Here is a 16,354-nt window from a genome sequence, read left to right on the forward strand (position 1 = left end):
AGTCAACCGGCATTAAATTATCATAACCAATCATAACTATTATTTGCTTCTCGAGGTGTGTTCGTGAAATGCAGGATCTCTTCCTGCTTCGCCGGTTCGCTATTCGTCATTTCTGGCCGCTATTTGCCTACTAATCAATTTTTACACATTCTATGCTAGTGGGAAAAGTGCGAAAACAACAAACCCCATCGCGTTCGACTATTCGGTTGCGTACTAAACATTTTGGGGTAATTCGATCGGTCTTTTAACTAGTTAGTTTATACACATCCGGTTCGTAACGGCAACCCAGCTGTAACCCGACTCCAACTCGACTGAAACTCAATTCAAACCCGAACCTGACTTGACTCTAACCCTCGATGTAAACGCACTCAACGCAACATTTTAATTGGTGTTACGTGACAGTATTATTATCATACATATAATATTTTATAAAAATTACTGAATCCATTTACTTTTATTTGAACTTTGTTTCGTCTTAGAGGGCGCTACGAAATCGGAAACATAAAAACCGCGAGCGTTGGCTCTCTCTCTGCTTACGCCGACCTGTCAGACCAAGGCAGTCAGGCAGTTCGGGCCACTTCGGTCAGTACATTGATACGTACCACGATTCATACATATGCATATCATGGACGAACCTACACATATACACATATATTGAACCTGCGAATGTTTTATTGCGCCGCGCTAAGCGCTCCGTTTACTCGTTTTGCACTGACGCTCATGACAAATAGATCAAAAAGAAGTTCCAATGATTAGTAAAAATTGTATTGAATTTGTGAATAATAACGTAATTTTATTATAAAAAAGTTTGTACGCATACATACTGCCGAACATGATGCTTTAAAACATTAGAAATAACGTTTGGTTGTTTCATTCTGTTTTGAAAATTTAACCTTTAATCAACTAGCTAGAAGATATTGAGTGATATTTCATACTAATGTGTGCGTGCGTGTATTTTATTATAAAATTAATTTCTTTGAGGGTCCATAAAGAGCACCCTCAAATATTTATTTATCAATTTCAATAGCCCGATATTTACGAATTTCTAACATACAGGCTTATGTAAATCAACTTGTAGCTGAAAAATGTAAGCATAATATTTTTTGTTGTAAGTTTTGAAACACTCAAATCTTTACAGAATTCACTTTCTACAGATTTTTATCATGTGCGGTATAAAATATTTCTTAAATATTACCTGTAATGAGTGTGCCAATTCTACACGAAGCTTACTTCCAGATTCGATTCTTACAATTATGGCTGGAGCTGAAGATATGGAAGTCATTGAGCTTGGCTCTGACGATGAGCAACCAGCTACGAAAAACAGAAAAAATAGATCAGCTAACAGTTTTAACAACAATTGTATTAACTTCAAGTGCAAGTCTGGAATAAATATGAAATCGGCACCTTCGTTTGCTTGTATATTTTATGGTTCAGCTGCAACAAAAAAAAAGAAACGATTCATATGTGAAGCATGCTTAGATGCTGCGCTTAGTCATCAAGAGGTCAGTCTTACTAGTCATCTACAATTATAACACCAAGTTTATTTACTTTAAAGTTTAGTCTTGTTAAATCACAGTTATAGATGAAATTTGTCATCGAAAACTAGCTACACAAAAAAAGTAATTCTAAAACAACTCCACTTTTTGGACTTTCAGCTGTTTCGATTCTGTCATGTAAAATATATAGGTCTAAGCTGTGCAGTCATATTTGCTTTTATTTTCAGAGTCTAGTGGATTGTCTTTTGAATCGGAAGCCACTTTTAGAATGTGATTTTCCAGATCACACTATGGAAGTAGAAATATCAGATAGTGATGATTCGGATAATGATGAAGTCAATGGACCAGAGGAGGAAGGTAGCATATTGGAATATCTCTGATTCTTAAATTTAAAGAAACTCCGCAATCGAAGTAATTGACTTTTCAGATTCAGCGTTATTTTCAAAAATTTTCAGATGACTACATACCTGAGGATGTTCTGCTAGATATGGAAGAAAAGATGGATAGTGCTTTATCAACGATATTTAAAAAGTATGATATCGACTACCAAATTGAACAAGCTAATATTGTATTGAAGCAACAGTGGAATAAGATAGATGGTAAGTTCTCGAGAGTTGGAAATGACGGAAACCTTGAAATCTAATGTATTTCTAACGATTTTGTTCAGTATCAATATCACAGTACTACTACTTAACTATTCAGTGATGTGAACGAACAAACGGCTTGCAGAAACCAATGAAGAAATAGACAAAAGTTTATCGAAAATGATGTGCGAAATGGACAAGTTGCGGAATCGTCTATATGACGAGTTCAAACCACAGATTAAAATGCTTCAAGAGATTGATATAGATTCAGATTCTACAGAAATTCCTAACTATCCACTTGTCGCAACGAAGAAAGTCACTCAAATGCGTGCTCCACCAGTTCCAACTTCTGAGAGTCAGCCAGAAATTTTACCACTTGATGGAATCGAAACTCAATTAGTCGTAGTTGATTTGCCACCTGCTGGCCAACTGATTAAGCCTATGCCAGACGTTGGAGATCTAGTATATATCATGAAACACCCACTGATGTCATGGGTTAAGGGAAGGGTATGTAAAGCAAGGCATGGCTACATTTTCTGAAAAATTCAAGAGTTTAACCTCAACAGTGATGATTGTTCTAATTTTGATATATCTTCAAAACATCAAGTCTCCAAACTCCCAAAAATTTACGAAAATCTTTAGCTGTTATAATCACACTGGAACGTACATATTGATATGCAGATCCAATCGGTGCAATCGCGAAGCCCTTCGCAGTACCGTGTTAAGATATTAACAAAGAAGAACAATTCTGTGGTAAGAACAGTGATGGGTACACAACTTGCACTAGCAATACCGAGTTCTGTTCTTATACCTGTGGGTACTAGAATTGTAGCCATTTTCAAAGATGTGAATGCTTGCGGATACTATAGTGGAGTGATTGCAGAACCACCTAAATCAACAAATAAGTACAGGTAGGAGTGCAGTCAATGATCACGTTAAGAGGAGAATCAATGAAATCAAAACTTTATCAGCTTTTCAAAGTTTTTGATTTGTGTAACTGAAAGTTGACTTGACTCGATTAATCTTTCAATTCATTGGACAGGTACTTGGTCTTTTTCGATGATGGATATGCTCAATATGTTATTCATAAACATATCCTAATAGTAAACGAATGGTCTTCTCGAGTATGGGAAGATGTGCCAAAAGAATCTCGGGAGTTTGTAAAAAAGTACATGGAATCGTATCCTGAAAGGCCAATGGTTAAATTGCAAACTGGTCAGGTGGTAAAGACTGAATGGAACGCAAAATGGTGGATTGCAAAAGTGATGCAAATTGATGCAAGTTTAGTGCAAATGTATTTTAATGCAGATGGAAGAACGGAGTGGATTTACAGAGGTTCTGCAAGATTGGGTCCTCTTTATGATGAATTACTTAAGGCAAACCTTAGACAGCATGGCCATCATGCTTCTCTTAACAACGCCAGTCATCGTTTCCCACCTGCAACAAACGTGAGTATAGTATGAATCTGCACATTTCCGCCTTACATTGAACATATTTTTCAGCGTAATAGTCTTCCCTATGTGGAATATACATCATTTAACATCGAACCAGATGACGAAGCACAATCTGGAAATCAAAAATCACAAAAAATTGTAGAAATACAAACCAGTGCAGGTGCAATTAGCGTTCCTGCGAGTACTACAGTTGCAATACAAGCCCCAACTCAAACACGCGCTGTTGCTAGAAAAAGTACTAGTAAAAAGCAACCCGTTATTGAAACTGCCAATTTACCTGTTACTATTAATGCTGGGACTGGAAGTAATATAAAACCTTCGCACAGTATTGTTGTAAGTTGTAATGAAACTTTGTCATTCTAATGAATGATGCTATTGATACAAGTGTTTTATCACATCACCAATGTACGATATGTTCTTCCAATAATGAAGTATTATTTCGGCAGTATTATCAAACGAAAAATAAGGTTCCGACCCGCGAATATGTACCCCACAAGTGTGGATCGAAGTGCGTTGAAGGAATAATGTCTCATACACCTGACAATCTCCGTGTCTATTCGCCTCTTTCAATACCATTGCTTTGTGGTTGGAACCGACAACTATGCAAATACCCAAAACTGAAAAAGATAATACTTTACCAAGCTCCGTGTGGGATCCGCCTTCGTACAATAGAAGAATTGCACCAATACCTCCGGGTCACTGGCAGTCCTATGTCCGTGGACTTGTTTGATTTCGATTACTGGGTACATTGCCTAGCCGAATTTGTATTAGACAAATGTTTCGTCAATATTAAGGTACATGTTACATCAATAAGTACAAGTAAATATAACTGACAAATTTCTGCAATAGTTAATACATTCTAGAATTGCGAATTTTTATTGAAATTCATAGACATTTCCCTTCTTAGGATCTCAGCTATGGCGTTGAAAACGTATTAATTCCATGTGTAAATGAATTGGATCATGCCTTGCCTGACACCATCAGATACAGTACGCAAAGGCAACCGACGGAAGGTGTTCATTTAAACTTAGATCCAGAATTTCTGTGTGGATGTGACTGCGAAGATGATTGTCAAGTGTGTATAAAAAAAAAGAAGGAATGCGGATTCTCAAATCCAAATTTATTACCTTCTACATGCGCAAGTGATCAAAGAAGTACTGAAATTTTATTTCCAGGATAAAGAAAAATGTGCATGCTGGCAATTGACTATACAGGGAGCTACCCTGGGTGGGAGAGTCCCCGACACTGCTGTTGGATACGTTTATAAAAGATTACCTGAAGCTGTAGCAACTGGCATCTATGAATGTAACTCACGATGTAAATGCTCCGTAAAAACCTGCCTGAACAGAGTGGTTCAGCACCCCCTCACTCTAAAATTACAAGTATTCAAAACAGGGTCACGGGGCTGGGGAATAAGGTGTTTGCACGATATTCCACTTGGATCATTTATTTGCATTTACGCAGGAACACTACTTACGGAACAGGTATATAACTTTGAATCACACAAAACATGAAAGTAAAATTTGGTAATGTAGCAATTATACGCCAATCTATGAGCTATTCGTCCTATAGGGTGCTAACGAAGGAGGAAAAAATTACGGAGACGAATACCTTGCTGAACTGGATTACGTTGAGGCAGTAGAAGGGATTAAAGACGGTTATGAAAGCGACGTCTTGGATCCAGATATACAAAATGATACTGCGGATGAAAGTGGCAGAAAATCAAATGCAGTGAGTGAAGAAGATGAAGAAACAGCAAGGGAAACTCTAGACTCTGATGAAGACTTTAACATAGGAAAAAATATTGATCTTAATATGGACCCAGCTTCATCCATTAGGTGAGAAACCAAGTAGTAACCATAGTTAGACTAACGTATGCATATACATGTGCGAAAACGATTAATATCTTGATGTAATACGTTTTATTAGGAAACGGTTGAGAAAACGGAAGAAGAATGAAAGAGAAGATCAAGGTGGTTCAGAAGAAACTAGTGAAGATGGCAGTATGACTAAGGATTCCGAAAATGTTGTTTCAAAACCTATAGTCATTTCTCAAAATGAAAAAGCAGATTGTGATCTTATTACTATAAGTGACGATGATGAAGATATTAGAAGAGAGCCAAGCAGGTTTGAACCAAGCGTAAAACCAGCTCAATTAAGTTCCTCTCAATCAAAATCTGTGAGAGAATATTTCGGTGAAGACGAAGCTGTATATATTATGGATGCAAAGACAACAGGAAATATTGGACGATACCTTAATGTAAGTTCCTTACAGTATCAGTCCTGTTAAATTTTATACCTATTTGATAATCCCTGATCACAATTGCAACTATTGACATTTTATTCTATTTATTATTTTCAGCACTCTTGTGATCCGAACGTATTTGTTCAAAATGTATTCGTAGATACGCATGACGTCCGATTTCCTTGGGTAGCGTTCTTTGCCCTTAACTATATAAGATCGGGCCAAGAACTTACCTGGAATTATAATTACGACGTAGGGAGTATTCCTGGGAAAGTAATCATATGCAGATGTGGAAGCTCTAATTGCAGAGGTCGTCTTTTGTAAATTTATCTTATGTAAGACAAAGAATCTTTACATCATGTTTTATTCCTCTACTCCATAGCTCAACGACTCATTCAAGTGACAAAACTTTGGAGTACGAAATAATCACTTGATCTATATTTTAATGCAGATATAGCACTTAGTCTCATCCAGTAAAACCAATGTAAAATGTTATCCGGAATTTTAAATTCAGTGTTATGAGTTAATAATAAAAAGTATTTGATTTTTAGAACGTACAAGACAAAAAGAAGTGACTATATAATTTTTTGTTAATAATTACTATCAATATCCGAATCCTTCTCGTAGGATGTCAAAAAAAAAATGCTGTCAATGGTTGGTCAGTTTTAATTCAATCAATATTATAGCGCAAATCTCTTTTTTATTATTAAAAATACGAAGTACATCAATAAAGCGTACTATTATAACTTGTCCACCTAGCGAATTGTTCTCATTTTGAAGCTCTAGGTTGAATAAAATAGCAAACCTAATCAGCGAGTTTAAATAACACATTCAACAGATAAAAATTTCGTCGCATTTAACAATAGAACTAATGCAAGTAAAGTAACCATTGGTCAAAGCACATTTATAGTTACTTGGAGGCATCACACAAAATGTTAAAATTATAAGTTTTTACAAAAATTAGGCAATATTTGTATAGCTATGCCAAAATAATTGACAGGTTTTCCTTTTACATAAACTCGTTGTGGATATTTCAGTAAACTCTACACCAGCATAAAAAATAATATATTATATAATCCTAATATTAGCGCTCATCTACCCTTCTTTAGAATACATACAGTAATCTATAGCAATTTGACATGCTGAAAGTGAATAAAAGCAATGGTAATCTCCTATGAGGAACATAAAGAACTAAAATTAAAACTTGACGATTATTTGATTCACTGCTAGTGAGATTTAAGCAGCTGTTTGATTTCGTCCTTCTCAGCTGCTTCAAGGTAACTCGTACCATCTGGCGTCGAACCATCAGGATTTGCCCCTCTTTCGAGTAATAATTTCACGCAATTCGTGTGTCCTTCCCAAATCGCTGCTAAAAGAGTTGTAATTCCGTGTTTGTCTGTTGCCTGTATAATTTATAACATTATTAACACTATATCACCTCATGAAAATAGTCTTTCACTGTCCTACTTAAAGAATACTTTACACTAAATTCATTCAATACGATCACCCTTCTAATTATACTATTATTGTTTCTTCTATTCGTTAACTGGTCCACCAGGTATTCCCAGAGATAGGATAAAGCTAAACTTTACAAATCTATAGAGCAAGTGCAATTTACTATATTTTTTCATGGAAAATTTTGTCTACATCGTCTCAGAGCTAAATCCCCTCTTAAATAGCTTTCGATGAGCAAAGAACAGGTAATTATGGATTTGATCAGCATTAATCATCCACAGTGAGAAGGAAAAAAATATCAATCACGTAAGACCCTGACAATTTTTAGCAACCACTTTTCAGAAAAATGACAATTTTTAAACAATAGAAGTTTAAATGCTGAGTTACAAAGCTGTAACAATTTCTGAGATATGGCTTAGTCTGAAATTAGAAAATATTATTCCGCTAAGTCTGATCTTCCAGAATCAAGGGATTTGCTAATTGAATACTGCCTAAGTATTCAGTACCCTCATGTAAGTAGACAGAAAAATGTATCAAACTCACATTTGCATCAGCTCCCTTTTCCAAAAGGTATCTGAGCACATCACCTTGGCCATAATCAGCAGCATAATGTAACGGTGTTCTCCCATCGATCATTTGATTCACGTCTATATCCTGCCGGTAATAACATCATATTACGATCACAGTATTACAGTAACATGGCTTTCAATCAAAACTTATTTTCTGTAATGGCAAATAATTATGCTATTACATAAAAATAAGGGCTCTTCTAAAATTGCTGATTTCAATTAAAATTTTATGAAGCTGATAAAGTTGTTGATTTTTAAGTAGGATGATGATCAACACGCGTCGAAGCAGTGAAGATTTCTTCAAGTCTCGCCAACATGACTATTGTATATTGTTACTTCTCGGCCGTACTAGAAAACATGTTCTATAATTATTGATGGAGTGGTCAGAAAAATAAACCTGTCTGAATGAGTTGAAAATCCAAGAACTTGGCAATGTCGGACATACAGATAGTAGAATAGTGACAGATTTGAGAGAAACCCGCTATTCGTAAAGCTCAAGGAACGCCTGCGATTACGGATAATTCTGACAACCAACCTACAGTATTATCAGGATGACAGATGAAGAAATGAGTTCAGCTATTGACGTAAAAATGTTATTCCAGCTTGTGAAATTATCAACTCCTGGAATAAAGCTATCAAATTCAAATAGCGGGAAAGAAATTGTCGGCTAAGATGAAATTAAATAAATTATTTGCAGCGATAAATGTCACACGAACCTTGTTCTCGACAATGTCCCGTACTTGATCAAGATCTCCGTTTTTGATCCCCCAAACCAGTTCGCTCATTTTTATTGTTGTTTAATAACGACTCTGAAATATCGTAAAAATACTGCGCAATATATATTTAAGTTTTTTTAAACCTCTTGTCACTCGACATGAAACGAAATTGGTTAAGCGTCGATTTCCACCGAGAACGTAGCTCCGAGTCAGGAAATAATTGCCCGTCAACGATTGCCAATATGGCAACATTAAAATCGACGTCGTATCGAAAATTTTCTTATGCCTTCAATTTTCGCCGAATGGTATGCCTGCTCTGTGGATAATCGTCGACACATCGTCGAGATGATTCAACTCCTCCAGCTCACTGACACATATCAATTTCAATACAGAAATTCAAATTATAAGTTTCTGCTTGTTGAAGATGCACGTTTCATCAGAATGAGAACTTGCAGACTTAGAAGACATTTTATTTCATTCTACAGGTCCCTAATATCTTGAAGCGAACCGACCGATTGGAACGATATTCAAGACAACTGCAAACAATGAAAACCCATTAGTTTTTCTTCAGAATAAATTCCTTAGTGTAATCTAAAATTGTGAAGGTTGGCAGTTGAGTTGGTCAAACAAAATGTTGACAGAGACGTTGATGCCATATCTTAGAAAATAAATCTAGGAAAACTAATGTTTCACAAGATGACACAAAAGTACCATTGAAATAATCCCATCATAAACATCGAATTTATATTTTCCGTAAACCAAGCTCTTCGTGCAGGAAATTAGCTGACTGCGTAAATTACATGGGGTAATTCCAATATTTACATAGTATACAGAGCAGCTTTCTACAGGAATGTCCAAAGGGTCCAAAGCGGAAGTAACGCCTTGCATAGGAAAATCCGAACAACATGAACCGATCACTTCTCCTTTCAGCAATGCAGAATACCGTAATCGACCGAGGTTCAGCCTTGATCTGGCCAACTAAAAGATATCGATGTATACATATGGGTGAGTTCCTTCGGTGCAGAAACAGATAACAAAGAGGTGTGGTGTGCGGTGGAGAACGAGGTTGAAGTGAATGCTGCTCTACCGGTGACTGGTTTGTATATTTATTATCAGACAAAGCATCAAAGGCGTCGAAGCTTTTTTAGGAGTTTGCTACTGTACCTCCGTGCGACAGACACTTGGTAATTTGGATACTTAAAATTAAATCAATTTTTTATTAGCGCTATAACAAACACCCACCATCAGCGTGACCGGTTTTTTCTTCTGTCCCCCTTACTCACTTCCTTATTGCTTATTTTTTTTTTTAAACTAATTATAATAATGCTCCTTAACCAGTACACACGTGTACACTTAAACTGCAACGCACACACACAAATTACGAACCATTGCCAATGTAACCATGACATTTCGAATGCAAATATAAATGTTACGACTTTGATACATAATTTTTGTCAATGCTTTTATACCCTTTATCACATTCGCCAACGTTCAATCGTTCTATAAATTTGGATGTCGAAATTCTTCCGTATTAATCAGTTATTATGTTTTCGCTACAAGCCACTCAAATCGACGATAGTATAAGCGTACGGTATAAAATCGTGTATGTCTACATAACTTTCTTAATCACACACAGCCGTTTAGCGCGAACGATTATCATTCATACTCAAATTAAATATAATTACTGACACAAAGCTTCCTGGAAAATATTGCACATGGTGTCTTATTGGTAACAACAGCTGCACAGATCTTTCATTCATTTGTAAGTCCGTACGAGGCAAGCTATATTGAAATGGCAGGAGTGTATAAGTATAGTTTCTCTCTAATAGCTCGGTAATAATTCGAATTGCAACACGAGGGTAATTCCTCAGAGTTAACTTTAAACCGTTTACTGCAGGTAACACGGATTGAAACAGCAGTACGATACAGTCGTATCGAGGAAAAAACATTGCAAGTATTAGAATTAGACACGTCAAATAGAATTGCACTCTCTAACTAATTGCAATAACCGAGCACAAGATGTAACGGCGCTTGTAATATAACATCTGTAGAAAATTTGACGTCGCTACAAGTTTCACGTGGTAATAGACCTCTACTCTTGAAAATTTTCTCTCTTCATCTCGTCTGACTAACAAAATTTCGTTACAATTATTTGTAGGGTGGAAAGTTTTACATATTCGTCCCTTGATCTATGTTCTGGTAAAAAATCTACTCGTGCTCTACGTAGAAAACTGTATCTACCAGCTGTATACGAGACCGTAGAATTAAGAAATATCTGCAAGACACATATAATTCTCTCGGACAGAATGGAATATTACCCGATGGTTAGAGGCGGTAACAAGCAGCGGGGTTTTCACCAGGTGCATATTCTTTTCGCACCTTCTCAAACACAGGTCTCTCTGTCTCATTTCTATGCCTGAGATATTCCGCGTGCAAACTTTGTCTGGAATAGTTTGTCGTGAGTAATAATCGCTTTCGGAACATGGCCAGTTTGGATGAAGATTTTGTTCTCTTTGTCTCTTTTTTTTTTCTTCAATGCAAATAAGATCATACGGACTGTCTATTTTAATTACGAGGACTTGATATTGATGATAATGAAATATGAAAAGTAATCCACATTGAGGTTGAGCGTGATTGTCTCGGAAATCACTGCAGTATGCAACGAGCCTACAAATCGTTGCGGCAGAACAGGATTTGTATCGGTGTGCCCGCGCTGACTCATAATTCGATAGAGCTTTGCGTCATGCGTGTGCATATACATATATACATGTATAGTATACGCATATGCATGCATATAGACATGTTACGCACAAACTTACCATGTTCGGCGTTGTGATTCTTGAATAACTCTCACTTATGCCTCCCACTTGGCCGATGCACATATGTATAATACACGAGGTAGGTGTTGCCCCCGTTTCTAGCATCTGCAGGAATATCCCTAAGACGTCTCTCGCAAAGTGAGTGCAGACTTACTAAAGTGTAGGTACTGTATGACTATACATAAGTAAAAAAGACTTTCACGCGAAAGTACGGGTACGGATCGTGAGGACCGTATGCCGTGCAAAGCAAACGTCTCAAGTGTAATAACGCGTACTTATTGCTGAAGGTGGATTGTAATCATGTTCATTTCTTTTAGTCATGGTACACAAACATGTGGAGTGGGTTTAATTTCTTGCAAACACAATGCACCTTACATACCTACAATTAATACGTGTGTACGGTATATACGACTCTGCAACGAGGAGCGAACTTTTACTTTAGCATCGAAAGGCGAACCGCGGTATAGAGAGGTGGAAAAAATAAATAAAAATTCACGGAACTCTACAAGCTGGATCACTTTCGATTCCGCTCAGCACCCGGTCGTGTACCGCTTATCCAGACGCCTTAGCTATATCGTACAGTACACTGGGTCGAATAATAAAATCAGGAGAATAAAAAAAAGCAAACGTTTATAATAAACTTTGTTCAAGCAATCAACGTACATATACGTATGTATGCAGGTACACGAAATGGCCCGACTTGCTTTGCTTTCGTGGCCTATTTCACGTTCGCGGTTCACGGTTCACGGCTTACGCAATCCAAATTACTTTATTTATACCCGCCTGTCTTGAAATTTAAATGTCGACTGTATCCTGAGGAAACGACTTCCTGTAAATCGTATTTCCAAGCCTAAACGACATCTTTTTCTGAGTATGTCAAAAATTACACAGCGCTCTTATATAACTGTGCCGAACCACTTTTGGGTCAAAGGAAATTTCAAATCCCTGACTGCAGGTATGAAATGGTAATGCAATTTCTTTCCAAACATTAAAAAACATCACGCAAGTAGCACGTATTTCAGTTTTTCCATTTCAACAGCGTCACGTACAAATATCGCGCAAACAAGGTGCTACCTGAATTAAAATACATATTTAAAAACCTCCATGCGTGATCATAATATCCGCAAGCCTACCTAAACGCAATGAGGCGCGACCGTGACCGTGACTGGTACGTTTTTGTCACGGTGCGTTGTGGGCGGGATTGTTAAACACTTTAAATTTTCCTTTTTCATTGACGTTTGTATTCTGTAATGGAACAAATAAATCGATACAGTCGGAATCACACAGCGTGAGCAAAACGATGGGTTTATAACGTTCTCTGGTTATTCACGAATGCGAGTATTCCAATATATTTTATCAATCGTGTGCCGAATTTTTTCTATCTCTCGCTGTTTGACGCTACTGTAAATGGGAAGGAATCGAGACTAAATTGTAGGAGGGATTTGAAAATGACGGGTTATCGGGACGGAGCGATAATAATACAGAACAATACCCCAATGAGTATATTATTAAATAAGTATTAATTCAATTAATCACATAAAGTTACAATCACACATGTTTACAGTACACTGCAGCGCTCGTTCCAAGCTGCACATTGAACAGTATTTTGATATCTGACTGCGGTTGTGATAACCCCGAATACGTGGATGATTTGTGGTCGTTGTGCATAATAATGCATAATCGCACAAGGATACAAAATATTGGTCAATTTGCGACCGACTCCAGTCGGCTAAGATGCTATTGCAATATCAATACGTAATATGTATATGTGTATAATTCTAGTTTATAAATTCAGAGAATCTTGCCGGAAAATTCAAGTATAAGTATAATATGTAAAATAATCGTTGAAATCGTCTTCTCATGGACGGAATATATGAGTGAGATTTAGTCAAGAAACTAGAGGACTCGTAATTAACTGTCACAATTGTTGCACGGTATCTAATGAATTTTGGGGCGAGGTCGAAACATCGTACATAATATATTATCGATTTTATTTACAAACAACGGTCTCCAGACGAAGTTTCATCACAGTACGGACGTAGAGTCAGATTCGTTGATCGAAGAATCACGCAGCGGAAGCCGTACCGTGCTGGGGAACGTAATGTTTGGGGGAAGGGCGAGAATTTTGGGACAAATAATTTTAAGCTTTGGGGGTTGTGCTTGAGGCGGCGGCGGCGGCGGCGGCGGCAGCCTTTTCTGCGGCTTCGACCTCAGCGGCGGTCGCCGGTGCGACGGTTGGGATTTCGGGATACTCGAGCTTGGCTCCCTCCTCGCACTCGAAGATGGGACAACAGTCGGGGAAGCTCGCGGTCTTGTTCGTCTTGTCGGAGAGCTTGCACTTGGGGTTGCTCTTTGGTAGGGGTCCGCAATCCTCGACGAGCTCAAGCAGTATCTCGGAGTTTCCTTCGGCGGCTACACAGGTCGAACGTCCGCAGAAAGGTGCGAGTTCCCAGGACTGACCAACCTCGATGGTAGCGCAACGGGTCGAGGCGAAGCAGACGCCCGGGAAATCTGGAACATCGAAACAATTCAGGGTCACTATTTGTCATTGCCGATCGACCGTGCGCCGAGAGGACGCTGATCCAGCCGTGGTATCGATGCGTATTGACGATCGAGAGGTATATTGGCGAAGAGATCTATATGGAGGTGCGGAGCGTGATGCAGTTGCACTAGAAACTCAAGGAGAGACACTTTCACTGCCATTATGCGAACGTTTGTGCGACCTACGTCGACTCGAGTCTCGTGTCTGACCGCGGATTACGCACTATTTATTAATCGGTAAAACAGCGAACGCGAACTGGATCTGCATGAGCGAAACGTGTGTGTACAACGCGCATTCTGATCGTTGCATGCATGCACGAACGTTGGCCGAGTGCATCGCCGTGGAAGTAATTTACGAGTGGGAGAAGAATGAACGCGAATGTATTTACCGATCTGGAAGTTTTCCTGAGAATTATACTGTAGGATCATGACGATCTATCTGTTAATTCATAAGAAAACTCGATCAGTATATAGAATTGTTCTATTTAGTTTTATTTTTTCAGCTTTATAGCCCGCGAAAATTAACTTTCGACTGGACGGTTGAAGTGAAAGGAGATTTTTGGATCCGTCTTTCTTGTCGCTAGACCAGATGAAGGTGTTTTTTTTTTCTACTTTTTTACAGACTACGATGTCGCCTGCATGGGACACCGGTAGTCATAGAACTGCAACGCTTGAATAATTGATGAGATAATAAGTATATACGCGAGAAGCGTGACTTGGTCGTTAACATTCAACCATCGTTTGCGGAATGGAATAATCGTGTCTGGTCACGCGTCACGTCTGCACGGCTTCACGGAAGCTCTCAAATTGTTGGCGGAATGAAGAGCGGGTATCAGGATTTGTGTCTGGAGATACGATTTAAATCGAAATATCATATTTTGTACACATATTGCCGAAAAAACGAGTTTGACCAGCGGCTGTGAAATGAAACGAAGAAAGGCGAAAGTGCACGCCTGCGTGATCATATAACGGCGGCTGTATATAAGTGACAAAGAAATTTTCTCTTTGGCAATGGTCATTACCAACGATGAATTTGCATTAACAATTTTGTCCGTTGACATGCTCGCTACTTCGAATACACCGACTTTCACGCTTGAAAGAAGGAGAAACCCGCGGTGATTTACCCGATCGTCGTTTGTTCGAATTGACATCACGCGATGATTTCACGTACGCGGCTTAACGCAAACTCGTGACACTTGAGAAACTGGGTCTGACCTTAAGGATAAGTATCGCGTACCGACGACCAACTTCAACTGGGTCAATGCAGTTTAAGATTTACCTAAGTAGGCGCAAACTCGCTCGTTGGAATGACAAGGATCGCTTCTGTGATAAATCTGAATCAATCGCTGATCCAGTTTTTTTTCCACCGGTTGATTGTGCGGAAATATACAGAAAAATTTGCTCGATGTCCTCCTTTTCGTTCAGGGTCTGTTGCTTTGACTTGGCGTCGGAATAAACTATTTTGCATTCAATAATTCTCTCTGCTCCAGTTCAAGTTGAACGTTCTTATACCAATTACAGTTTTTAAGGTCTCATGATTGTCTACATTTTTATCGCATTCGGTTGAATGATTGAGAAAAAGAAACGGTCGAACATTATTCAGATGTGAAAGAATTGTAGACTCCCCTCTCCCCCCAATCGATCTGCATTATTTGAAGAAGTATTAGAATATATTTTTAGTTTCAAAATACGCTCATCCTCAACCGTCGATTCCCCTTTTGCAAAAAAAAAAAATAATGATACAGCAATTCACTGGGTATTTTCGATGTCAAATCTCAATTTTCCTGTTTATGGTTTCCAAGTGGGTTCGATTCGAAAAGTGAAGAACAAGATTTTGATTTAGTCGGTGTTTCTGGCATAGCAAAGGATCTCGATTTGAAAGGGCCTGCCTGAGTTGAGAGTTTGAACTCGTCGATCAGGTTTCAGTATTAAAAAGAGTGGATGAAGCAACGCGCGCTCTGAACAAGAAGCATGCAGGAAAAAACTATAGACGAGTCTTATACTTGACCGAAAGTAACATGGTTGGCACTTTCTCTAATTGATGTACGCCGATAAAAAAGAGCATTACTATAATTGAGCTGCTGGTGCACGGTGTATAATTAAAAGAGAAAAAAAGCACCGGGCCTTAAGAATACGTGCAGAGATTTAGGGAGCGAGGACCTATTACCGGCTCTGTGCGAAGGATGCGAGTTTTTCGATCTAACAAACGCACGGATACTTGAACAATACGTACCGCGAAGAACATCGGCAGGAATGAGCCTGCGGAATGTTTTGGGCCTTTCCTCTTCCTTCTTGTCTTCGGCCGACGCGTAGAATAGCGCGGCAACGAGGGTGATGGCTACGACGAACTTCATGATTCAAGCAACTCTGCGTTGGCGAGTTAGAAAGAAGCAGAGGAGACGCGGAGGCCCGAAGTCAAAAACGATCTGAGTGTGCACCGATTAAGACTGGTGGGCCTGATCGGCGTCCTGACGT

General features: G+C 38.5%; 3 protein-coding genes across 6 annotated transcripts; 1 reads left to right on the forward strand and 2 right to left on the reverse strand.

The window, feature by feature from the left end:
- The first annotated feature begins 137 nt into the window (after positions 1-137).
- Positions 138-6,726, forward strand: LOC124181100 (histone-lysine N-methyltransferase eggless). Of its 3 annotated transcripts, none has more exons than XM_046567312.1 (15): positions 138-227; positions 1,057-1,087; positions 1,237-1,502; positions 1,724-1,853; positions 1,952-2,095; positions 2,226-2,587; positions 2,762-2,991; positions 3,123-3,528; positions 3,583-3,867; positions 3,981-4,328; positions 4,442-4,609; positions 4,710-5,018; positions 5,107-5,372; positions 5,464-5,794; positions 5,897-6,726. In XM_046567312.1, the coding sequence occupies exons 1-15, from the start codon at positions 153-155 to the stop codon at positions 6,101-6,103; spliced, it is 3,558 nt and encodes a 1,185-aa protein (XP_046423268.1). In that variant the 5' UTR covers positions 138-152; the 3' UTR covers positions 6,104-6,726. The 3 variants fall into 3 exon arrangements, with proteins under 3 accessions (XP_046423268.1, XP_046423269.1, XP_046423270.1); XM_046567313.1 differs by lacking the exon at positions 138-227 and adding an exon at positions 483-764; XM_046567314.1 differs by lacking the exons at positions 138-227; positions 1,057-1,087; positions 1,237-1,502 and having other exon boundaries at positions 1,924-2,095.
- LOC124181115 (myotrophin) lies at positions 6,460-11,543 on the reverse strand. Of its 2 annotated transcripts, none has more exons than XM_046567352.1 (3): positions 11,339-11,543; positions 7,778-7,888; positions 6,460-7,182 (listed from the first exon to the last, which is right to left on the reverse strand). In XM_046567352.1, the coding sequence occupies exons 1-3, from the start codon at positions 11,441-11,443 to the stop codon at positions 7,006-7,008; spliced, it is 393 nt and encodes a 130-aa protein (XP_046423308.1). In that variant the 5' UTR covers positions 11,444-11,543; the 3' UTR covers positions 6,460-7,005. The 2 variants fall into 2 exon arrangements, with proteins under 2 accessions (XP_046423308.1, XP_046423309.1); XM_046567353.1 differs by lacking the exon at positions 11,339-11,543 and adding an exon at positions 8,520-9,236.
- Positions 11,544-12,839: 1,296 nt separating this feature from the next.
- Positions 12,840-16,343, reverse strand: LOC124181114. The gene is made up of 2 exons (XM_046567351.1): positions 16,113-16,343; positions 12,840-13,849 (listed from the first exon to the last, which is right to left on the reverse strand). The coding sequence occupies exons 1-2, from the start codon at positions 16,231-16,233 to the stop codon at positions 13,479-13,481; spliced, it is 492 nt and encodes a 163-aa protein (XP_046423307.1). The 5' UTR covers positions 16,234-16,343; the 3' UTR covers positions 12,840-13,478.
- Between the last annotated feature and the right edge of the window lie 11 nt (positions 16,344-16,354).

This window comes from Neodiprion fabricii, chromosome 4, assembly GCF_021155785.1.
Source record: "Neodiprion fabricii isolate iyNeoFabr1 chromosome 4, iyNeoFabr1.1, whole genome shotgun sequence".
Taxonomy (NCBI): domain Eukaryota; kingdom Metazoa; phylum Arthropoda; class Insecta; order Hymenoptera; family Diprionidae; genus Neodiprion; species Neodiprion fabricii.